This window comes from Phocoena phocoena, chromosome 3, assembly GCF_963924675.1.
Source record: "Phocoena phocoena chromosome 3, mPhoPho1.1, whole genome shotgun sequence".
In the NCBI taxonomy this organism is placed as follows: Eukaryota; Metazoa; Chordata; class Mammalia; order Artiodactyla; family Phocoenidae; genus Phocoena; species Phocoena phocoena.
Window position 1 is genome coordinate 120,555,539 of NC_089221.1, and position 25,219 is coordinate 120,580,757.

General features: G+C 36.4%; 1 protein-coding gene across 2 annotated transcripts in view; it reads right to left on the reverse strand.

The window, feature by feature from the left end:
• Window positions 1–1,850: 1,850 nt before the first annotated feature.
• Window positions 1,851–25,219, reverse strand: part of NR3C1 (nuclear receptor subfamily 3 group C member 1) — a 126,905-nt gene continuing 103,536 nt past the window's right edge. For both annotated transcript variants that reach the window (XM_065874167.1, XM_065874166.1), the window contains 5 exons: window positions 18,539–18,817; window positions 17,898–18,042; window positions 14,014–14,144; window positions 3,217–3,374; window positions 1,851–2,642 (listed from right to left, as the gene is read on the reverse strand). In XM_065874167.1, coding sequence (XP_065730239.1) covers window positions 2,490–2,642; window positions 3,217–3,374; window positions 14,014–14,144; window positions 17,898–18,042; window positions 18,539–18,817 — 866 coding nt within the window. In that variant the 3' untranslated portion in view covers window positions 1,851–2,489. The remainder of the gene's footprint in view (window positions 2,643–3,216; window positions 3,375–14,013; window positions 14,145–17,897; window positions 18,043–18,538; window positions 18,818–25,219) is intronic.

Here is a 25,219-nt window from a genome sequence, read left to right on the forward strand (position 1 = left end):
GATGTGCTTTCTGCAGCGTTCTATAAATGAATAATAATTTATCTTTCAGAAGCTCTTTCTGAAACGTAACACTGTCGCTGATGATAATATTCAAGCGGTATTTCTTAGGCACCAAAAATTTCACATCCAGCTGGGTTACAAACCATTTAAAAATACTTTGAGATCAATTTAAACAATTACAAAAGAATAGCCCCTTTTAGAGAGCATTCAAAAAGCAAATGATTACATTTTTTATTAAATAATTTCTCTAAAATACCGAAAAATAAGAACATTCAAAAAGCATTCAAAGAAAACATAAACATGTCCTCATTTGGAAATGAACTCTTGTAAGGAAAGAAAGGAATTAGTGTATTATTGGCAACCTATGAGATTCTGCACTATTTACATATTGCTGGTACCTCTATGCGTATTATTGCCAAACTTCTAAAGCCTCTGTTTTTATTAAACTGTTGGAGAGGCTGTACATGATGGTGCCTGTAGGTGTGTAAGCACCGCCTTTCTGTCCCCTGATTACACACTTTAGCGCAAGGGGAGGTTCAGTAAACTAAACCTGCGCGGACAGACTCACTGTTGGAATGAGAAGGGTGGCCATTCTGGGAGGCAGAGGGTTACTTCCTCTCTGACCTCAATGGGACGGAGCCTCGCGAACCTTCACAGCACACAGGGCCAGTCTCCATTTCCCTCTTCCTCTAGAGCAGACCTGTTTGGTTTCTGAGCCCACTGCTGCCTGTATGAATGCTCGCACACATTATAAATCATAGAGGTTTATCCGTCAACATTTCTTTGACCCCTACAAAAAATATATAACATGTCATGATAAAACAATCTCATCTAAAAAGCATTCTTATTTTACACTATACAAGCTATTTTACAATCATTTTAATAAATTGCATGTAAAGCTGCAGTAGCCCTTCCCTTCCCAGATTAGTGAATACCAATATGATATATATCTGAAACTATAACTAAATATAAAAATATATTAGAAGTTTCATATTTTTAATATTAGATTTTCAGTTTTCTATTACACAAATAATTTGGCCACCTTGAATAGAAATCAGATTTCTTGTGGCTTAGTAAATACAAGTTTTGAGTTTACAGAAAGTTGGTAAGGTGCACACAGAAAGGGCTACTACAGCTTCTATCTCGTTTAAAATGATAATTCTCAACAGTGAGGAGGAGAAATTCACATGACTTTTGTTGAACTCCATGGCACACATAAGGATGTAAGGGATGTATAGTTTTACGAACACGGAAGTCTGACATATAGTCCTAAATCAGAAAAATCAGTAGCTGAGCTTTCCCGTACCCCCAGGAAAGAAAGACCAATTGGTGACAAAATGGGAATGTGAAAATGGGTGTCTAGCCACTTTTGCCATATTACAGATTTTGGGGGGGGGGGGCGCGCGTAAAGTTTAGTGGGAGGAATTACTTGGACAGATTAAAATCTTCTCAGCTGTGTTTCAGCCGGTTATCTGGAATCATAACTTTTAAGAAGTTATACGAACTACAACAAAAGGTCCTGAAAGACAGTTTACCAACTTTCTTGCCATCTAACCGTTGCAGAGATAGGGCGTTAGGTACAAACAGGGCCTCTTGGTAGTTTTATTTTTAAATTTTTTTAAATTAGTCTTTTGTAATCCATGGTTTACCCAGCAGGTCACTGGACTAGGTGCTCTACACCAGTTAGGACGGTTAATTTGCACAATCTATGTAATTCTCCACTGAAGCAGATATGTACAAAATATGAGCTTTTTTGACAAGAAAACTGGAGATTTGAGTCAATTTTTGTGGTCTTCTGATAGCTAAGTGCCATCAGGTTAGAAGCACCAACCCATTTTCACACAGAAGATTAATGTTTAGAGTTTATTTAGGAAAGCTATGAACTAGCTGCCCATCTTAAACAGCTGTACAATAACTTGAATACAAAAATTATGTAAGAAAAAATGAGCAAGCATAGTTCACTGAATATAAAGGAAATTGTTAAAACCAGACAGTAATAGCTATAAAAGGCACAACTTCCCTTTTCTGATATACACTTGTAAACTTTTTTCAGGTTTCCATGCATAAATCAAAAAGTGCTATCCTAACTATACAGGGGAAAGTACACCAACAAAAAGTCTAGAAAATTTTGTCCAGCCAACTGTGAAAAGTATGAGCAGAAAGTTCATCACGCAGACTTCAGGCACTGGTGGTTTAGGTGCCATCCTTCTCTGAAAGTGGAGCTTACCCCCATGTTATTGTTTCTAATTTCTGGGATCCACCAACTATCACTTTCTACTTTTCCCATCACTGAAAAGTGATGGCTCAACTGCTTCTGTTGCCAAGTCTTGGCCCTCTATAAACCACATGTAGTGCGTATTTAAAACAAAACAAAAACCAAAACCAGACAAAAACAAAAAAGAAAAAACTGCTACAGGACAGATTGACAGTGTGTACAATAAAAGCTATAAATTCAACTTTCTTTAAGGCAACCTTTCTTATTAAGGCAGTCACTTTTGATGAAACAGAAGTTTTTTGATATTTCCACTTGAATATTTTGGTATCTGATTGGTGATGATTTCAGCTAACATCTCTGGGAATTCAATACTCATGGTCTTATCCAAAAATGTTTGGAAGCAATAGTTAAGGAGATTTTCAACCACCTGCAAGAGAATATATAGTAATGAACAGTCTTAAAAAATTAGCAGTAGGGATATCTCATGCTTGTTGTTGGCCTCTATTTTTTTTTTTTTTTTTTTATAATTTCTGACTTAGAATATACCAATTTCTGCTGGAATTCCCCAGGTGAAAAAGAAGTTTACCTAAATGAGCACTCAGGTACCAAAAATCTTTGAATTTCTTTAATTGTATATAGAATTATATGGAATTAAGTATTTCGTGAAGAATTGCAGTACCATAGTATATGAAGGACACATTCGAACTTACTGGATAAATTCATACAAAAATAAGGAATTCTACCTTTAAAAAAAATAGTGCTGTTGAATTCTGTACTAGCATCATGATGATAGATGCACATAATTAGATGAAACAGTATTTCGTAATTGGCCTTAGGAGAAATGTGTGCCAAACTGAACTTTATAGGTTGAAATCAAACCATCACGAAAATCGATAAATGGGAGAAAGAAAACCCCAACAACTAGTGGTATACAATTATATACACTAATCAGGACATACTTTATATCTCTTTTGATATGTGGATTTTTGTTTGACACTTACGTCATGCATGGAGTCCAAGAGTTTTGTCAGTTGGTAAAACCGCTGCCAGTTCTGACTGGAGTTTCCTTCCCTCTTGACAATGGCTTTTCCTAGCTCTTTGATGTAGGTCATTCTAATTTCATCAAATAGCTCTTGACTCTTCAAACCTTCCTTAGGAACTAAAAGGTTAAGATGTAAGCAATTAAAGCATTTTCTTGTGATAACTTTTCATTTATGCAAGTAGGGCATTTATTAGTAGTAGCACATTTCATGGTTTACATAGTCTATCTGTTCTTAATGCACTCCATTGAAACATAAGCATTTTCGAAGGATTATGAAAATACAGCCCTGAGAGAATATGGGATAATAGAAAATTGGAAGACTTAACTTTGGGTTTATCAGTTTGTTTCTCATCTATGAATGGAGCTGGTACACACCTTCCCCCCTAGTTCACAAAGCTAACTTGAAGACCAAATGAATAATACAATGACTGTCATTCTGCCCTTGAGTTTAATTCTAGTACAGACATAGACAGTTTCAACGAAACAGTGTTTATTCTTCCAATTACATCTTGGAATATCTGTGATATCACCAGTCAATTAGGACCTTAAAATCAGCATGCAATACATTTTATTAATGTGTTAACATACTGAGTTGGTACAATTCCAATCTAAAAAGAAACTTGATTTTTTATGTGGCTTATACATACGCCTTACTGGGGAGCAAATATATCTGCCTTTCCTTATGTACAGAAACATAGAAGATACCTCATGGATCATAAAGTTGGTATAAAATCAGTTTTTTACACTACTCTTCAAAAAATGATACCAGTAAGAGGGACTGTGAACAGACTGTTAACCATGGTTTCACTTAGTCTTGCAGAGATTATAACTTTTGTGCATGCTAACATTTCTTAAGGTGTGCTCCTAGGAACTCTGGTTCTGTGTTAATGATGATTAGGAAAAAAAGGATTTGATGGTCAGAATTTAACAAAACTGAGTGTGTAATACAAAGTTAGGCAGATTTCTGGATTTCAGGACTTCTCAGAGCTATAATGATGCACTGTCCAGGGAGGGGAACACATTGTTTCCCAAACTTAAACTTCATTGCTGCTGACATCTTAGAAAATGCTGGAATAGAGGAAAAACAGTGGGTTCAGGAGAAGGAAGTCTTTTTCATTCTTACTTGCCCTGTGGACTTGAGTATAACCTCCCTGAACCCGTTTCCTACTCTTTCTCAGTGAATTAAAAAAAATTTTTTTATTTAAAAAAATTTAGATATAATTAGTATATAACATTACATTAACTTCAGGTGTGTAACACAATGATTCAATATTTGTATATATTGCGAAATGATCACCACAGTAAGTCTAGTTAACATCCATCACCATAAATTGTTACAAAACTTTTCTTGTGATCAACTTTTTAAGATTTTACCCTTAGCAATTTTCAAATATACAGTATCATATTATTAACTGTAGGCACCCTGCTGTACATCTCCATGAATTATTTATTTTACAGCTAGAAGTTTGTACTCTCTAAACCCTTCACCCATTTCTCCCATCCGTCAACACCCACCCCCCCAACACACACACAACTCTGGTATCCACCAGTTTGTACTCTGTGTCCATGAGCTTTTGTTTTTAGATTCCACATACAACTAAGATTATATGGTATTTGTCTTCTCTGACTTATTTCACTTAGCATAATGCCCATCCACGTTGTTGCAAATGATGAGATTTCATTCTTTCTTATGGCTGAGTAATATTCCAGCGAAAATATATACCACATTTTCTTTATGCAGTCATCCATCAGCGGACACTTAGGCTGTTTTCATATCTTGGCTATCATAAATTATTCTGCAGTGAGCGTGGGGGTGCACTTCTCTTTTCCATATCTTGTTTCCTATGGTTAAATACCCCAAAGTGGAACTGCTGGATCATACAGTAGTTTTATTTTTAATTTGCTGAAAAACCTCCACACTGTTTTGTATAGTGGCTGCACCAATTTACATTACCTGAAGAGTGCACAAAGGTCCCCTTTTTCTCCACACCCTCGCCAACACTTGTTATCTTTGGGCTTTTTGATAATGGTCATTCTAATAGATGTAAGGTGTGGTTTTGATTTGCATGCATTTCCCTGATGACTAATGATGTTAAGCACCTTCTTATGTACTTGTTGACTGTTTGTATGTCTTTGTGAGATGTCTGTTCAGGTCCTTCGCCCATTTTAAAAACCAGGGTATTTGTTTTTTTGCCATTGAGTTGTATGAGTTCTTTGTATGTTGTGGATATTAACCCTAATCAGATATATGATTTGCAAATATTTCCTCTCATTTGGTAGGTTGCCTCTTCATTCTGTTGATGGTTCCCTTTGCTGTGTAGAAGCTCTTTAGTTTGATATAGTCTCATTTGTTTATTTTGCTTTTGTTGCCTTGGCTTATGGTGTCCAATCCGAAAAATCAACCCCAAGACGGACAATCAAGGAGCTTACGGCCCATGTTTTCTTCTAGGACTTTTATCATTTCGGGACTTATGTTCAAGTCTGATGTATTTTGAGTTATTTTTTGTGTATGGTGTAAGATAGTGGTCCGGTTTCGTTCTTTTGCATGTAGCTGTCCAGTTTTCCCAACATCTTTACTGAAGAGACTGTCGTTTCCCCATTGTATACCGTTGGCTCCTTTGTCAGTATCCGCACGGCTGTATTTCTTGGCTCTCAATTTGAATGGTTTTATGACAGTACCATATTGTTTAGTGACTACAGCTTTATAATATAGTTTGAAACCAGGGCGTGTGTTCAGCTTTCTTCTTCTTTCTCAAGATTGCTTTGGCTATTCTGGGTCTTTTATGCTTCCATACAAATTTTAGGATTGTCTGTTCTGTTTCTGTGACAAATGCCATAGGAATTTTGATAGGGATTGCACTGAATCTGTTGATTGCTTTGAACCGTATGGACATTTTAACAATGTTAATTCTTCCAATACATAAGCACAGAATGTCCATTTAATTTTTATTTCTTTCAGTTTCTTTCACTGAAACGTCTTAGTTGTCAGCGTACAAGTCTTTTACCTCTGGTTAAATTTATTCCTATGTTTTTTATTCTTTTTGATGCAACTGTAAATGGAATAATTTTCTTAATTTTTTGTAAAATGAGTTTGTATCCTGCAACCTCACTGAATTTATTAGTTCAAACAGTTTTTTTGGATGGCATCTTTAGGGTTTTCTATATATAAAATTAGATAATCTGCAAATAGTGAGGGTTTTACAACTCTTAAAAAAAATTTTTTCAAATAGCTTTATTGATTACAATTAAACAGGCAGTAATAATTAGACCACCCAGGATGTGCAGACCCCAGTTAGAGTTTTACTTCTTCCTTTTTGATTTGGATGCCTTTTATTTCTTTTTCTTGCCTAACTGCTCTGGCTAGAACTTCCAGTACTAGGTTGACTAGAAGTGGCTAGCGTGGGCATCCTTGTCTCTCATTCCTTATTTCAGAGGAAAAGCTTTCAGCTTTTCACCACTGAGTATGACATTAGCTGTGGGCTTGTCATATATGGCCTTTATTATGTTCGGGTACCCTATCTCTATACTGGGTTTGTTGAGAGTTTTTATCATAAATGGATGTTGAATTTTTCTTTTTAACATCTCTATTGGAGTATAATTGCTTTATAATGGTGTGTTAGTTCCTGCTGTGTAACAAAGTGAATCAGCTATACATCTATCCCCATATCTCTTCCCTCTTGGATCTCCCTCCCATGGATGTTGAATTTTGTCAAATGTTTTTCCTACATTTATTGAGATGATCATATGCTTTTATCCTTCATTTTTTAATGTGGTATATCACTCATAGGATTTTGGTTAGGATTAGACCAAAGAATTCATATGAAAACGTCCTGATTCCATAAAGCAAAGTCGACACTTAAGAGATGTCAGTGTTAGTGTGAAAATGAAGGCCACTTAATCAGGAGTGATACTCTTATCACTGCCATGTTTAAAGTGGGTTAATTTTTACACATTATTATATTACAAATAATCTAGTTATTGCTAATTTTTAAAATAATGACTGCTTATTTATCAATTTTTTTCCCTGCTGGTTGTCCTCATTCTAAAAATAATTAGGGGAGAAATCCTATTCAGTATTTATATTTAAAAGAATTTCATCCATTCCAAATTACCCCCAGTAGTCCTTGGGATTTTTGCTTTATGTAGTTCAGGGCCATATATTCAGAATTCTTTATCTAATGAGTATCTTTAAATATAGAACTGTTTTGGGGGGCCTTAGAGTCTATTTTGATAATAATGTAGCTGCTTCAGCTTTCTTTTGGGTAAAGCGGTGGTCAGCAATGACCCACTTACCTGCAGCCTGTTTTTGTAAATACAGTTTTACTGAAACATAGCCATGCCTGTTCTCCTTAAGTATTGTTGACGACTGTGGTCACGTCACAAGGGGCAGAGTTTGAGTACTACTGACAGACACTGTATGCAAAGCTGAAAACATTTACCTTCTGCCCTTTTACAGAAAGTTTGCCACCACTGGGTTACACTATGCATAGTATATAAGCCACTCAACATCTTTATTTCGGTGTATCTCTTATAAATAGCACAAAGTTGGACTGTTTTCTTAATCCAGTCTTGCACTTTCTATATCTTTTCATCTTGGAGCCTTGGAGCATTTAGTCCATCTATATTTAATGAAATTGCTGATATATTTGAATTTATTTGTACCATCTGTTTGTTACTTCCTCTTATCATACCTTTGCTTATGCTTCCCCACCCACCACCTCTCATTTCTTTTATCCTTTTGGATTGGTTTTTCTTACCATGTTCTCCCCCCAACCCCTCATGGTTTGGTATGTACTTTGTATACTCTGTACACTCTTTCTATTTCTTGTTGTCATCCTTGAAATTTAAACTCATTTTTAACTTATCAAACTTGCCTTTTTAAAAAAATAAATATTTTATTTATTTATCTTTGGCTGCAGTGGCTCTTTGTTGCTGCGCGCAGGCTTTCTCTAGTTGGGGCGAGTGGGGGCTACTCTGTTGCGGTGCATGGGCTTCTCCTGTTGCGGAGCAGGGGCTCTAGGTGCGTGGGCCTCGGTAGTTGTGGCACGTGGGCTTATTAGTTGTGGCTCGCAGCCTACTGAGCGCAGGCTCAGTAGTTGTGGTGCACAGGCTTAGCTGCTCCACGGCGTGTGGGATCTTCCCGGACCAGGGCTCGAACCCGTGTCCCCTGCATCGGCAGGCGGATTCTTAACCACTGTGCCACCAGGGAAGTCCACCTTCTTGCCTTCTTGCGTGTATGTAATTATTGTGTACTTTAGTTCTATTTTTTAACTCCCCAAAGACACTATTACTGTTATACAGTGTCAGTTTAAATGTATCTAAATATTTACCACTTTCTCTGTTCTTTTTTCCCTCTTTAAAGATGGGATTACTTTCCTTAGCCTAAGTATATCCTTTAATATTACTTTACTGAGGATCTGTGGTGGCACATTTTCTTTTGACCTTCATTTAAAAAAAAAAAGGACTATTGGTATACTGAGGCCTTTCAAATTTAAAGTGGTTGAGATATCTGGATTAATATCTACATGTTTGTGACTGTTTTCTACTCAGTTCTTATTTCCTTTTTTCTGCCTTTTCTAGTTTTTATTGTGTTTCATATGATTCTATTTTTCTCTCCTCTCAGTATATCAATTATTACTTCTTTTTAAAACTGTGTTTAGTGGCTGCCCTAGAGTTTGCAATGTACATTTACAACGAATCTACATCTCCTTTCAAACAGCACTGTACGATTTTATAGGAAGTGCAGGGATCCTTAGAACAGTATTCCCAATTCTTCACCCCCCATCCTTTTAACATTGCGAACATTCATTTCACTTATCCATATGTTATAATCATCCCATACACTGTTGCTATTCTTACTTTAAACAGGTATTAGATCAATTAAGAAGAAAAATGAAATTTTATGTTTCTGAACTAAATTAATCTCCTTTCCTCAGCAGAACTTATTTTAACATTTTATGCAAGGCAGGTCTTCTGGCGACTAATTCTCCCAGATTCTTGTCTGAGAAGGTCTTCCTTTTGCCTTCACTTATGAAGGGTACTTTCACTGGACACCAAATCTTACATGGGTGATCTTTTTCTTTCTTTCAACACTAAATAGCTCACTGCCTTCTTGCTTGCATGGTTTCTAATGAGAATTCTAATGTAATTTTTATCTTTGTTCCTTTATTAGGAACAAGTAAGCTGTTTTTTCCTCTGGCCTCTTTCAAGATTTCCTTATTGTCTTTGGTTTTCTGTCATTTGAGTAAAATATGCCTAGGTGTAGATTTTTTGCTATTTATTTATCTTTCTGGGTATTTTCCGAGCTTCCTGGATCTGTGCTTTGGGGTCTGTCATTAATTTTGGAAATTTATCAGCCTTTGCTGCTTCAAATATTTCTTCTGTTCCTTCCTTTCTTTTACTTCTGATATTCCCATTACTTGTATGTTACACCTTTTGTAATTGTCCTCACAGTTCTTGAATGTTTTGTTGCATTTTTTTTCATTCCTTTTTCTCTTTGCATTTGAGTCTGGGAAGTTTCTACTGAGGTATCTTCAAGCTCAGTGATTCTTTTCCTTGGCTGTGTCAAATCTACTGATGAGCCCAGCACGCTTCATTTTCATTACAGTATTTTTAATTTCTAGCATTTTGTTTTGATTCTTTCTTAGAGTTTCTACCTCTCTGCTTACAAAACTCATATATTCTTATATGTTTACTTTTTCCATTAGAGCCCTTAATATATTAATTGTTATTTTAAATTCCCGATCTGATAATTATAACATGTGTGTCATGTCTGAGTCTGGTTTTGATGCTTTTCTCTCCAGACTGTAGTTTTAAATTGAAAGTTCTATGACATATCAGAACTGAGGTAATTAATTAGGCTTTTAATCTGGCTAGGAGCAGGTTGTGTTTAAGGCTTTCTGAAGCTATAGGTGTTAAGAGGTTTCAGTTTCCTCTAATTTCCTTGTTCTTATTTTTTTCCCCTTTTGTCTTAGAGTTTCCCTAAGAACACCTTCTCTAAATAGCTGTGTTCTGTAGCTCTCCCAGCTGTAATTCTGTATTACACTGGAACTCTGTTAATATGGTTGTAAGGTGTTGGGGATGTGGAGTATTTTATACTTTTATGGTTAAATCTCAGGTTTTTCCTTTTTTTAAATTTATTATAGTAGGCCTGAGTCCCTAGGCTCTGACCTTTAGACGTGCTTCTGAACCTCTTCTTCCCTCCTTCTTCTCCTCCCTTACATGAGACACGAAGGTAAAGGGGGCTGGAATTATCTATTTGCCCCTTTTCTCCAGGTCAGAAACATGAGGGAATCTTTCTCTGATCTTCACCTTGAAAACCTGCTGGGGATTCTGGAGGTAAACCCCAGAAAACTGTGGGGGACAACCCCCCTAAGACTGGGTCCCCAGAGTTTTTAACATGCCAGCTATTCCTCACTTGACCTCCAGAAATTCATCAAAAATACTGTAAGTGTTCCTATGTTACTGGCTCCCCGTACCTTCTGTTTCCAGAAAGCTGATCTTGGCTGAGCTTCTCTGTATTTGCCTGTTTCTCCAGATTTTCAGGTAGTGGTTTGCCCTGTGACCTTACTTCACTGATGGATCTAAAAAACAGTCATTGACTGTCAGTTTGCTCAGCTTTTACTTATTTGTGAGGATGGGAGTGATAACTGCCAAGCTGTTTAATTGTGAGAGCTGAAACTGGAAAGCCACCCTCACTTTTCAGTTTTTTTTTCCTTAGCTTTCTGAAAAAACTTACTCCACTTTCTTCAATTGCTGCTGTCCTGGAAAGTTTTCAGCCATTATATCTTTTCACCTTTCATTTTGGATCTCTGATGATTATAATAAGACCAGAGCTTTCTTCAACTGGTGTGCTATGAATGGGTTATAAATGTGTTGATAATGTCTGTTATGCTGGTTGCCACTGGCTGCAAGTAGCCTTATTCCTTTACCTCGTTGTGCTATGTATGAATGCTATTTTTTATGTTCATTATGACACGAAAAGAGTTGTGAAGCACTGTTTTAGACCTCCTCCCTCAATCATGCCTCTTATCGTTGTTCATCTACATACATACATAACACACACATATATAAATATGAATACATGTATACACACATATATATATGGATCTTAAAAATTGTATTCTGGCTAATTTCGTCAGATACGTATTTCAGATTAAAGTCTCTTCAGATGTGTCTAATCTGCCTTCAGAGCCATCATTGTTTTTTTGTTTTGTTTTGTTTTTACAGTTGCACTTGTCTTTAAACTTACTAAGTATACTAGTTTACCAGGCTTTGCAAATATCCTCTAAGAGAAAGCTAGCTTCGGAGTGCAGCTTACCTCTTTCAGTACCTGCCTGCACAAAGTTTTAGTCCAGCGTTTTGTAGCAGGAGGTAAGGATACCTATCAGTGTTCTATCAGAGTAGAAGTCTAATTATATCTTAAGGTATGTATTTTCATTCTTCTGATTTTTTTTTTTTTTTAAAGAACCAGTGATACATACTGGTTCAATTTACTTTTTCTTATCATCTACAATGAAAAAAAAACAAAAACATACAGCTCAGTGAGTCTGGAATGTATAATAAAACTTAAAGCATCACTTTTTACCAGTAAGGTTAGTATCTTAGCACTGACCTGTACCTGGATATTACCAATCAAAATGACTCATGATCAGAAATTTAACTGTTTCCTCAAGCTTACCTCTTTAACAAGAGTACTGCTACAGATAACCTTAAAAATTAGTATTTTTCTTACTTTGAAATATTAATATTCCTTAACTCTAGTGACATTAAATAACGTTTTATAAAATGAAGATAGTATGAAGGCATTAATATTGATGTGTGCTTTGGAAAAGCTTAAATAGATACAGTCATGTGCAGCATCCATAGCTTACAGTTATTCAGCAACTTTGAAACCACAGTTACTAATGGAATGAAGGCTTCTTTTTGTTGAAAATGCCATATTTTTACTAAGATAGACAAGATACTCTATTTTTCAGAAGTTTTCTAGTATGCCTTTGCTAGCTGAAAGTAGTCTCACTGAAGTTCATATACCAATAACTTCATCTAAACTCTCAAGATTGTTCTATAAACTCTAGATAGAATACCTCTGTCCAGCAGTCCAGCTCCAGTGCTGCATTAACCAACCTTCTAATAGTAATCAAGCGCACCTTTTGTAGGTTATATCTGTTTCTCCCATATTTCTTTTTTTAAACTAATTTTTATTGGAGTAGAGTTGATTGACAATGTTGTGTTAGTTTCTGCTGTACAGCAAAGTGAATCAGTTATATTGTATATGTACATATACCCACTCTTTTTAGATTCTTGTCCTCTATAGGCCATTACAGAGTATCGAGTAGAGTTCCCTGTGCTATATGGTAGGTTCTTATTAGTTTTCTATTTTATATATAGTAGTGTGTATATGTCAATTCCAATCTCCCAATTTATCCCTCCCCCTGCTTCCCCCTTGGCAACCATAAGTTTTTCTACATCTGTGACTCTATTTCTGTTTTGTAAATAAGTTCATTTGTATCATTTGTTTTAAAGATTTCACATATAAGCAATATCATATGATATTTGTCTTTCTCTGTCTGACTGACTTCACTCAGTATGACAATCTCTAGGTCCATCCATGTTGCTGCAAATGACATTATTTTGTTCTTTTTTATGGCTAATACTCTATTGTGTATTACCACATCTTCTTTATCCATTCCTCTGTCGATGGACATTTAGGTGGCTTCCATGTCTTGGCTATTGTAAATAGTGCTGCAGCGAACACTGGGGTGTGTGTAATCTTTTCGGATTATGGTTTTCTACAGATATATGTCCTGGAGCGGGATTGCTGGATCATATGGTAGCTCTATTTTTAGTTTTTCAAGAAACTTTTTATACTGTCCTCCATAGTGGGTGTATCAATTTACATTCCCACCAACAGTGCAAGAGGGTTCCCTTTTCTTCACACCCTCTCCAGCATTTACTGTTTGTAGACGTTTTGATGCTGGCCATTCTGACTGGTGTGAGGTGATACCTCATTGTAGTTTTGATTTGCATTTCTCTAATAATCAGTGGTGTTGAGCAGCTTTTCATGTGACTCTTGGCCATTTCTTTGTCAGTATTTCTTTGGAGAAATGTCTATTTAGATCTTCTGCCCATTTTTGATTGGGTTGTTTGTGTGTTTGATATTGAGCTGCATTAACTGTTTGTGTATTTTTAGAGATTAATCCCTTGTTGGTCACTTTGTTTGCAAATATTTTCTCCCATTCTGGGGGTTGTCTTTTCGTTTTGTTTATGGCTTCCTTTGCTGTGCAGAAGCTTTTAAGTTTTATTAGGTCTCATCCGTAATTTCTTATACACAGTAGTACTCATTGTATAACTAAAATTTGTCACCAAATAGCAGTGTAGTAGAGAAACGAAAATCATTCTTGTTGGCATTCCTTCTCTGTGTCTTCTGTAGTGGCATTGTCAAAGGTTGCAGGAAGGAAGAAGGCTGTAGATATTACAGATCGGTAGAGACCTCCTCCTCCTTGCCATGTGATTCATATACCTCTCCATTTCTCCATGATACCTATCTATCTTATGAATCTTGGTATCACTGGCTGTACCTTTCTAAAATTTACATTTATGAAAATCTAAGGTACCTGACTAGCAGGAAATAGTAGACTTGGTATAATTATTGGTGCTTTGTATACATACAAATAAACCTTTGTTTCTAGACTTCTATATTTTATGCTTTTGAATATTCAGGTGAATATTAGAAGAGAGTAGGTGTTCTACCAACCTGAAGAGAGAAGCAGTAAGGTTTTCATACAGAGATACTCTTCGTAAGATACCTGAAGTCTGTTTAACTCAGAGGAAACATAGAGCATATGTTTACATTGGTCATACATGCAGGGTAAAGCCATTCTCTGCCTGTGAAAGACAAATATCAGTGTTTGAGTTAGTTAGGAAGAAATAATTCTTGTTCCCCAAAGAAGTACTTTTTTGTTCTATTTTGCAAAGCCATGAACTCATCTAACTATTGCAATTAATGCTAATTCTCTCTGGATTAGAATTTTGGAAAACTTAATATAGTGGAGAAATTATTTTTCTACATTTGTTTTATTTAAATATTTTATAATTTATTTCTACAGAATTTATTACCAGTTATTCATTTAAATAAAGGTTTTATGGTAGTATTTGAATATGTCCAGTTAGACAACACAGTTTTAAATCCTACCCACTTGAAAACAAAACGGTATTTTCTTTCACAGCATTCCATTCTAAAGACAACTGTATGTGATACTGTTTACAGTTATGTAGAGAGTCAGAATTAGAACTTGACTCTGATACCCCAAATCTGCCTCTGACTGACATTATGAAACTGAATATTCTTCCAACTAAAGGTACCCCAGATGAATTCTCAATTAGGATTCTCAACAGTTAGTATCACATCTATGATTTTCAAAGAGTGACACTAAGAGCCTGAAACTGAGCCTCATTCATGCTTTTAAAAATACTTCAGGAGCTTTTTTTTTTTTTTAATTTTCTAACAGAAAGTGATCTTGGACTTAAAAAGATGATTATTATCACAACAGCATAAGGACACAAGAATGGGAAATAAGAATGCCCACTTAAAAGCTATTGTTTCTGTAAGCCATTTATCCTCCAATAAAGTTGAACACTGAGAAAAAATGTGTTAACTCCTACTTTATGTAAGAAATACCAGGTTATGCTATAAGGTTATGCTATAACTGTTTAAGTCTAAATTTGAGTGCCCCCCCCAAATAAAAAACTCTGAATTAGATTAAAAGAGGATATGCTGGTGTTTCATATAAACCTGTTCACAGTTTTAATCCCAATTAAATGACTTCAAATTGCAAGTGACTAAGAAGAGTAAATATAGTCAACACGTTGTTTTGGTTTAAAGATTTTTTTGTCTGACGTGGACCATTTTTAAACTCTTTATTTGAATTTGTTACAACATTGATCATGTTTTGGATTTTTGGCTGCGAGGCATGTGGGATCTTAGCTCCCCAACCAGGGATCGAACCTACACCCCGTGCATTGGAAGGCGAAGTCTTAACCACTGGATCGCCAGGGAAGCCCAGTCAACACGTTTTTAACTTTCTAAGCAAGCATGGTCAGATTCTGAAATGAGGAGCAAGTACTAAGAAATTTCAAAGAATTTCAAATGTCTTTGAATAGACATATAAGCTACATATTTTTATCAGTTAGATTTGATCAGACAACTTAAAATCTTGTCAAATTGTGATGCAGTGGTTTTGAGCAGTCTTTTTTTTTGGCAACAGATAGTCAAGGTGACTTCTTTCTTTAAAGTAGATACCTAAGGGTATGTGTGGAGATCTGGTCTGGTGAACCACATGGCAGTGCCTGCCAGCTGACGGCAGAGCTGTGGCCCCTTCTTGGAGTACAAAGAGTGTGATTACAGTACGTATTTCACATGCCTCTTGTCATGTCTCTTCTCACTATGAAGACTGGTCTTCTCCTTCAGGTCTCACTCAGCTCAAATACTAGCCACCCTATCTGAAGAAGGCCTCTCTCTAGTAAAAACTCCATCACAGTCTGAGATTATTTATTTGATGGTTATCTGTGTGTCTCCTCAACTAGAGTGTAAGCCATAAAGGTCAGGAACTTTGTTTGTCTTGTTCTCTGCTAATACTGTACCAGGCACAAATTAGGAGTGTGGTACGTATTTGATGTTCCCCTGTTTGAAACCCCCCTCCCCCGCGCACTGGCTTCTTCATGCTCTGAGAATAAAATCTAAACTCTATTTCATGGCCTACAAGATGCTGCTTGACTTGGTCCCTGTCCACTTCTCTAAACTCATAGAACATCCTCAGTGGCTTTCTCTCAGTTCCTTACACATGCCAAGGTTGTTTCCAGCCTTTGTACTCATCTTTTCTGCCTGAGATGCCCTACCTTTCCTATAAGCTTGTTCTTTGTACTATTTTAGCACTCAGCTCTTTAGAGAGGCCTTCTGTGGTCCCCAAATCTAAAGTAGCCTATACCCTTCTCCCCTCCCCCCACACTATTCTGTCATGGCTCTCTGAAATAATTTTGGTCATTTATTTGATTTTCCTCATCAGTATGTGAGCAGGGGCCTCATCTCTTATAGCTCAAGCTCTCAAATAGTGTCTGGCACTTGGTAAGTACTCAAATATGATTCAATGAATACTGTGCTGGAAAATAAGTATTACCAACAGAGCAACCACACCAAGCCTAACTCAATAATTCAGCCTCTTTTAAAATATTTAGAGCTAGCCATCATCCAGTCTCTACTAAAATAGATACAATAATTCGAGCTTACTACATCAGGCAAGCCCCCTCCCATTTCACACTCAGCTCAGCTCAAATAGATGCTCTTCTGTAACTTCTACCTTTTCTTTTTGTGCCTGGCATACCCAACAGATAAAACAATATGTTTGCTTTCTCTTCACAGGATGTCTTTTTAGGCTGTCCTCAGCGTTCTCCAGTGTCCTTTTCTCCTTCCTCCACTCATCCTCTGTTCATCAGCTGATGTTAGTTTCCAAACTCCTTGCCACTCTGGGCATATTTACAGTCACTGTTACTTTTAATATGGCATCCTGAACACAAACTACTAATGATGGGTTAACTCACATGGAGTACAACGAGACTATTATTCTAATAATGTGGTTTAAGATTTCATTAATTTTTTGGGAATTCTTAGTAGCACCCAGAGCTCACAATTCTAACATCTCTATCTTTTTTCACATGAACACAAATCTCCTTCAGTTTTCACTGTGCCCAGACCAATGGGTAGGTATATGTGAGTGTGTGACTCTCCTGTTTGCATTCTAATAAAGGAAATAGGCTGTGAGTACAAAAAGGTAGTAATAAAAGGTAGAAAGTGGTAAGAGCTAGGGATGTACAGCAGAGAGGTTTTACATGGTGGTATGAACATCATGAGCTAGGGGTGTGTTGGAAGAACAGATCGCGCTGAGTGGGAACAAAGAGTACGTGAAGGAGAACAACGAGAGATAAAAAAGATGAGGCCAGAAACCATGCTGAGTATGCACTGAGTGCTCACTGAAGACACCTGTGTGTCGGGGTGATACATTATACGATCAAACTGCATTAGGAAGAAAAGCTTAGCATGATGGAGGATAAACTGGAGGCGGAAAACTAGTTAGAAAACAACTGCAGTGGGTACGGGGGAATGGATATCTGAAGTATTTCACAGGCCTAGAGGACTAAAGTGTGGTTCTTCTCTCCCAAATTTAAAAATAAAATCTTGTTCCCATGTTCTTTCCGAGTCACAGACATTGAGTGATACCTCTTGTCTCTGGGTCCATACGTGTCATCCCCATCTGTAATTGTCCCTGCTGAAAGCAAGATCAGTATGAATTGCATCATGCAATGCAACCACTGCATCTGTTTCCTTTCTGAAATAGGGTTACATAATTAAAACAAGGCCACAGTAAGATTCCTTTTTACTTGCTGTAGACTTTACTGACCCAAAGCGATGCTCGCTATTTAAAAAAAATATCCTTAAATTACAGTAATAATGCCACGTGTAATTTGCTCTGCATGACACTTGGCCTGCCTTAAGCATTGATAAACTCTATTTCAAGTTTACCCAGTTCCAAGATACCTGGTAGGATTGATTCAGTCCTGAAGGAAAATGACTCACAAATGACTTACTCATTAATAATCAGATCAGGAGCAAAACACAGCAAGTTTGAACTTGATTGTCTGTATGATCTCCACCCCAGGGCGAATGACATGAGGAACATCCATGAATATTGCAGTAGGGTCATTTGGTCATCCAGGTGTAAGTTCCTGAATCCTGAATTAAGAGGAATAAAGGTATGAGGAAACATTCTAGTTGCCAAAGAGAAGATCATCCCTCTCTGGGAACTGCCAAAGACAGTTTTGGAGGACTCTTAACAGATAGAGGAAATGAAGCACAATGTGGGCACAGTATTCCTTTGTCATCTGATATGTTAAGACCAAAGCCCTCAGTACTTTTTAATAGCATTCAATGTAAGAAAACTTAAGAGTTGCCAATTTTTGTCACCTTTTGCCTATGTGAGTAAATATGGACTAAATAGTAAAATCCTATACTAAATAGTAAATTAGAAAGCCAAGAGTCCTGTCCCGGGATGATACTCATTCAGTGAATTTAAGTTAAAAAAAAAATGTCCCCTGATATTTATACCTTTTCCCCCCTTGATGGAGTGGGGATGGCAGGAGGCCGTGGGACCAGGGTGATAGAAAGCCCGAATGTTTTATTTAAAAGATTCTAAGACTTGTGCCTTAGTTGCATTATCTTTGCACCTTACCTGGTATCGCCTTCGCCCATTTCACCGCTGCGATCACCTGCCGCCCACCTAACATGTTGAGTGTAGTCATGATCCGCCAAGTTGTATCTGGAATGGAGCTGTCGTAGCCCGCATATACCACCTCCGGCTCAATGACCTCCAGCAGTGACACCAGGGTAGGGGTGAGTTGCGGTAACGTTGCAGGGACTATTGTTTTGTTAGCAGAATTTTCAGAAGTTTCTTGTGAGACTCCTGTAGTGGCCTGCTGAATTCCTTTTATCTTTTTCTTTGTTTTACGAGCTGTGGGTATATTAAAAAAAAAATACACAGAAATCAGCTGTAATGGGAAAATCTGGGCAGCACAGTTCATTAAAGAGGTATTTTAATTTCTGCAACTATTTAATTTGAAAGAGGAGAAATCTTTTATTTAGCAATCATGATAAGAGAAAAACACATTTTTGCCTGAAAGCAAAGGATCAAGAGGAACCTGTTCATTTATTAATTTCCTCTACAGATAAGCCATTCTTCATTATAGTTATACTTTATATCAAGTGTCTTACAACAAACACTATGTTAAAACAATATAAACAAATCACTCACCTAGATTCTTCCATAAAGTAATTTCTGTTTCAGTTTCTCTCCAAAGTAAAAACTGTCATTAGTTATACAAGGCAAATTACTTTTATTATCAACTGAAAGAAAGAATCTCAGTTTGTAATCCCAGACTAGTAACTGTGGCTTATGGGTATATGTAATGAAGACTGTTATACGCTTGCACAAAGTCCCCTTCTTATCAAGACAGTAAGATGACATAGGAGATCACACACTAAAAACAGTATTAGTTCTAACAGCAGAAGAATCCACTTTTTACCTTTATATAATGGATACTATATGGGACTTAAAAACCTTTGTGGAGATGAAGAGAAAAACTTTAAATTTCTTTACATACATTACCAGTGGATAATTTCCCTTTTATGAGAGATTTATATTCATGACTCTATAAGCCTAAAGTATCCATTTTCATGTACTATATATAAAGTAACTAAAACCATCTTTTATTTTTGACTTAGTTTGGAACAGTATAGTCAAATTACAGCATGGATTCTATAGATTTTTTAGTATTCACTCTTGAATTTACTCGTTCTAGTGAAAAATAAAAATATCAGGCAAGAAAAGAATTTTAGTATTCCTAAAGAGAAAGCACTCAGAACTCCAAGGAAGGGCAAGGAATGTAATTTGTATGAAAGAAGAAATGTACCTATCTCAGTTGTCAGGTGTGCGAACCATTTTGCTAAGGGAAAAGTAAATGCTAATCACATTTAAAATAATTATTAGATCCTCTGTCCCTAAAATGCCGAAGTACCTAGTTTGTGGAGGACAGATGTGGTGGCGAGAACTATGTATCTCAATGTACAGCGTTAGAAAGGAAAAAAACCCTGCTGTCTACACTGAAGAGAATGGTCCCATTTCGTATTGTGCTGAGACATTTAAGAATTTTTAGTTAACCTTTCAAAACAGAGAAACAGGATCACGATAGATCTGTTCTAATTTATTTTACCACGCTCTATTGAAGATACAGTATGCTGTAGTAGTGGAGAGAGCCTAAATATGAAACCAGCATGTTTGAATATAATCCTGGCTCTGCCACTGAGCAGTTGGGTATCTGTGCAAGTTATTCCCTGGGCCTTAGTTTCCTCTTCTGTAAAATGAGGATAATATTAGTACCTACCTCACAGGGTCCGTTGATAACTAAGTCAGTTAAAATATATAAAATGCGTAAAACAGTTCTTGGCACACGTTAAGCGCTGTATAAGAATGATCATTGCCACAACTGGTGGTAAAATACAGTTGTGGAATATTTTGAATTCACATAGTCCAAGTCTACAGAGGAGTGATGAAGTTTTAAAAAAGGAAGAGCTCCTACACATAAGGAAACCCTTTAAACAACCAAAGGTATCTCACTGACACCCAGATCTCCAAATCGTGGAATGTACTTTGTTGTTGACAAAGTAAACAAGAACATGCATATCCCCAGTCAATACACTGAAACAGTACAGTAAAAACTTCAGTTAACCATAACTTTACATTTGTCTAGAATATGTGTTCCTACACTCCACATTAAAACAAAGAAGAAAGGACAATGCCGAACTGGAGGATTTTAAAGTCTTCTCACCATAAAAACTCCTAGAAGAGAACATAGGCAAAACATTCTGATATAAATCGTACCAATGTTTTCTTAAGTCTGTCTCCCAAGGCAATAGAAATGAAAACCAAAATAAACAAATGAGACCTAATCAAACTTACAAGCTTTTGCACAGCAAAGGAAACCATTAAAAAAGGAAAAGACAAATCTACAGACTGGGAGAAAATATTTGTAAATGATGTGACTGACAAGGGCTTAATACACAAACAGCTCATACAACTCGACAACAGGAAAGAAACAACCCATTCGAAAAATAGGCAGAAGACCTAAGTAGACATTTCTCCAGAGAAATACAGATGGCCAATAGGCACATGAAAAGATGCTCAACGTTGCTAATTATTAGAGAAATGCAAATTAAAACTACAATGAGGTACCACCTCATGCCAGTCAGAATGGCCATCATTAAGAAGTCTACAAATAAGAAGTGCTGGAGAGGGTGTGGAGAAAAGGGAACCCTCCTGCACTGTTGGTGGGAATTTAAGTTGGTATAACCACTGTGGAAAACAGTATGGAGGTTCCTCAGAAAACTAAAAATAGAGTTGCCAGATGATCCAGCAATCCCACTCCTGGGCATATATCCACACAGAACTATAATTCAAGAAGATACATGCATCCCTATGTTCACAGAAGCACTGTTCACAATAACAACCTAAGTCTCCATCGACAGATGAATGGATAAAGAAGATGTGGTACATGTACACAGTGGAGTACTACTCAGACATTAAGAAAACCCCCAAAGTAATGCCATTTGCAGCAACATGGATGCAACTAGAGATTAGCATACAAATACCATATGATAACACTTATATGTGGAATCTGAACTAGGACACGAACCTATCTACAAAACAGAAACAGACTCACAGACACACAGAATAGACTGGTGGCTGCCAAGGGAGAGTGTGGTGGGGGAGGGCTGGATTGGGAATTTGGGATTAGCAGATGTGAACTGGTACATAAAGAATGGATAAATAACAAGGCCCTAACTTATAGCGCAGGGAACTATATTCAATATCCTGTGATAAAGTATGACGGAAAAGAATATGAAAAGAATGCATATATATGTATAACTAACTGAGTCACTCTGCTGTACAGCAGTAATTACCACAACATTGTAATTCAACAACATTTGTTAATTCAACTATACTTCAATAAAAAATCGTAAAAAAATAAAGATCAAAGGAAAAAAATTTAAAAATCATCTTCTAATCAGTTTAATTTCTTACTGCTTATCTAAGAACTGATGCTTCAAGCTCAGAAAGGCCTATTGAGCCCAACCAAGTGTGTTGTGCTGACTATGTACTATTTTCACAGAACTGTGGCAAGGAGTCATTAATTGAATTAGTTAAGCAATCACTATTCTTAATCACAATTTAGTTAATAAGATTTTTCTCTAAGTTCCTGACCCCTTGGAGCATACAGGACATTAGCAGTCAATATATGATCTCTACAGAAGTGTTCACGAGTCTGTGATAGCTCCATTTCATTCTTAAGAAAAGTAAAGAAATCTTACTTAGCTTAAAACTTAGCTTAAAAATATTAGTTATGAAATATGATACCATAAGCCTCCTTGCCTATAAGTTCCACTTGACCCTCATGACAAAAATAAAACTATAATTAGGAATAATTACAATACACCTTAAAATGAAAAAACATTTAGGATCACCATTAAAAAACTTACTGTACTCAAATGCCAGGCACTTTAAGCAGTGAAGGAGGTTGCCTTAAACTAAATCTTGAGAGTCACTTGGTATGGAGCAACAGTATCAAAATACAGCACTTGTGGTACTAAATTACATTTATGGAGAGCACTGGGCTCTGACTGCTTCTGCAAAATTACTCTGAGAAGGTTATCGTGAAACTGCTTAGGGGAAACACTCCGATGAACAAGGGAACATTTTTAAAGATTGTTTAAAGAAAAACAAAGAAGAGCAATGTAGTTCAGCCATGTGTTTCATGCCCAAGTACTAAGTATTATTAAGTATTATTGCCCACCAAATACTTCTGGGACACACACATACCTACTCCAAATAAAAGTTTTATATATACTGGAATAATTAAAAACAAAAGTGAGGCTTTCACACTAAAACCACATATACACAAAAACTCTGATTTTTTAAAGCCTTTCTTTAAATTTTTCTACAAGTAGAGCTACATTATCAACTGCATGATATGTGCTACCTAATAGCTAATATATGATTAAATAACAAACTAGAACTGTGTAGTGTAAGTGGACATAAGGTTAATAATCTTGGTCCTACTTGAAGGTGGTTTTAATATGAGGGTCCAAAATAAGCTCTTTGAGTAGAAGAATGTATATCAGAGACTAGCATGTAGTAGCTCTTGACAAAGGCTAGTTTCCCCAGTATTCTGATATTTTATATGACAACTTATAGAAGCATGCAGTGTGGTGGTTTTTTATTTCAGTGTTTTGAGAAATTGTAGCTTAGTTCAAATTGTACATTTAAATCTTATTCTTTCAAAAAAGTTGACTTTTCAATGGAAGACCTGATTAGAAATGGCAGTGATGGTATATTTGATAAAGAGAAAATGAGATGTCACTCGCTGCCTTGGTCTTCTGGTGAGGTAAAGGCAAAGGGCACTACAGCTGTTACTAAATTGTAAGAAGGAGGAGAAATGGGACAAACTTACTAACCTGGTCCATCAGAATCATTATTTTATAGGTGATATATCTTATTTCTTTTGAATAAAAAAATTCCCTTATACTTGGGATAGGGGAGGAATTGCTCAAAAGAGCATTATATGCTTAAAGCTCCAAAGATCAAAGTAAAGCTTGATGTGTATTTGGGAAAGCATCTAAAATGTTACTGGGTAAGCAACCACACTATATTAGGGATATGACAGAATTTTATTTGAGCTTGTCCTTTGAGTAAACTTATTTCTAAATATAAAATAGCTGAGATGAAAACAATGGGGATTAAAGGAAAGTAGAAAAACTGGGGCTGGAGAAAAAAAATACATAAACCAAGCACTAAAACCTGACATGCGCTATTATTTAAATGGTGAGAGAACAGAAAAATGAAACTAAAATATGCACAGAGATGTGATATGTAAGAAAGGAATAACTATCTGGTTTTCTTTGTAACAAGAAGAAATTATCCTTGTGGTACTGAAAGTGAACTTCTACATGAATGTGTAATCAATCTCTGTAGCTTTTGTAACACCTACAAGAAGGTGGGCATTTGTCATTTTCTTTTTTCTTTCTTAAAAAATATTTTTGGGGTTTTGTGTTTTTGGCCGCACCATGCAGCATGCAGGATCTTAGTTCCTCAACCAGGAATTGAACCCATGCCCCCTGCATTGGGAGCGCAGAGAACCGCTGGATCACCAGGGAAGCCCCAGCTATCATTTTCTTTAAAGCAATGTTTAACACGTTGACACTCTGTAATAAAGTGATTGGTGTGTCATGAAGGTCTGTAAAACATGGTGAAGAAAAGACTAATTTAATCTGTCTTTTTTGCTATCGAAGTAATATGAAGAACTGAGAAGATAATGTTGTGTGTCTGGTTTGGGGAATTAGAGTACAGTCACACCCATAAATCTACTTTATATTTAAAAACATATACACACAGTGTGTACTAGACAGCACCAACAGTCTCTCTTCTGTCAAAAGAACCACATGGTTTCCATTCTCCCTCTAATATCACCATATTTGACAAGATTAGTCTTTCCAAAATACAAGTCTAATCATGTCTCTGCCCTTATTTTCCATCTACTCCTACTCAACTTCTCTAGATTTAAAATTCAATGTTGCTTCTTCTAGGAAGCTTTCCCTGCCTTTTAGGACAGAATTAGGTGACCTTCCTTTTGCTCCTGTAGCTCTCTATTCCTTTTGTAGTGTGCTGTACCATTTTGTGATTGACTCTGCAACCTAACTAGACAGTAAGGTACTTGAATACAGGCACTATTTTACTGATGTTCAATGCAGACACTGTTTTACGTCTAGTGCTTGCCTTGGTGAGTACTTGTTGAATAGTGCTTGCCTTGGTGAGTACTTGTTGAATCAAAGTGCACAGGGGTTACTAGATCACCACTACCACCTTCATGGAACTTGCAGTTTCAACTAAGGCAAAATTCCAAACATTTTTTCCAGAGGAAAGATTTTAAATGATGAGATCAATTTTAATTATACAGCTTGTTATATAAACCAGGATATGAAACTTATAACTAGTTTCAGATTTCTTCTTTGCTTGAAAAACAAACAAAACCCATCCAATGCCTCCTTGAGGAGTTTTTTCCCCCCTGTAGATTTGTAACAAAAGATTTATATATACACATATGTGCCAAGTAAAAGGTAAACAACAGAATAATGGACATGTAACTATATCTAGTATAAAAACATTTCTAACCGTAGCAAATAGTTTTGAGGTTGAAAAAAGAAATAAGAAAGATCAAAGTAATGTTTCTTCAAGTCTTATAAGTTTCATTATTACATAATTTTCTTTCTTAGCATATAGTCTGGCTACACTGAATTCAGTGTG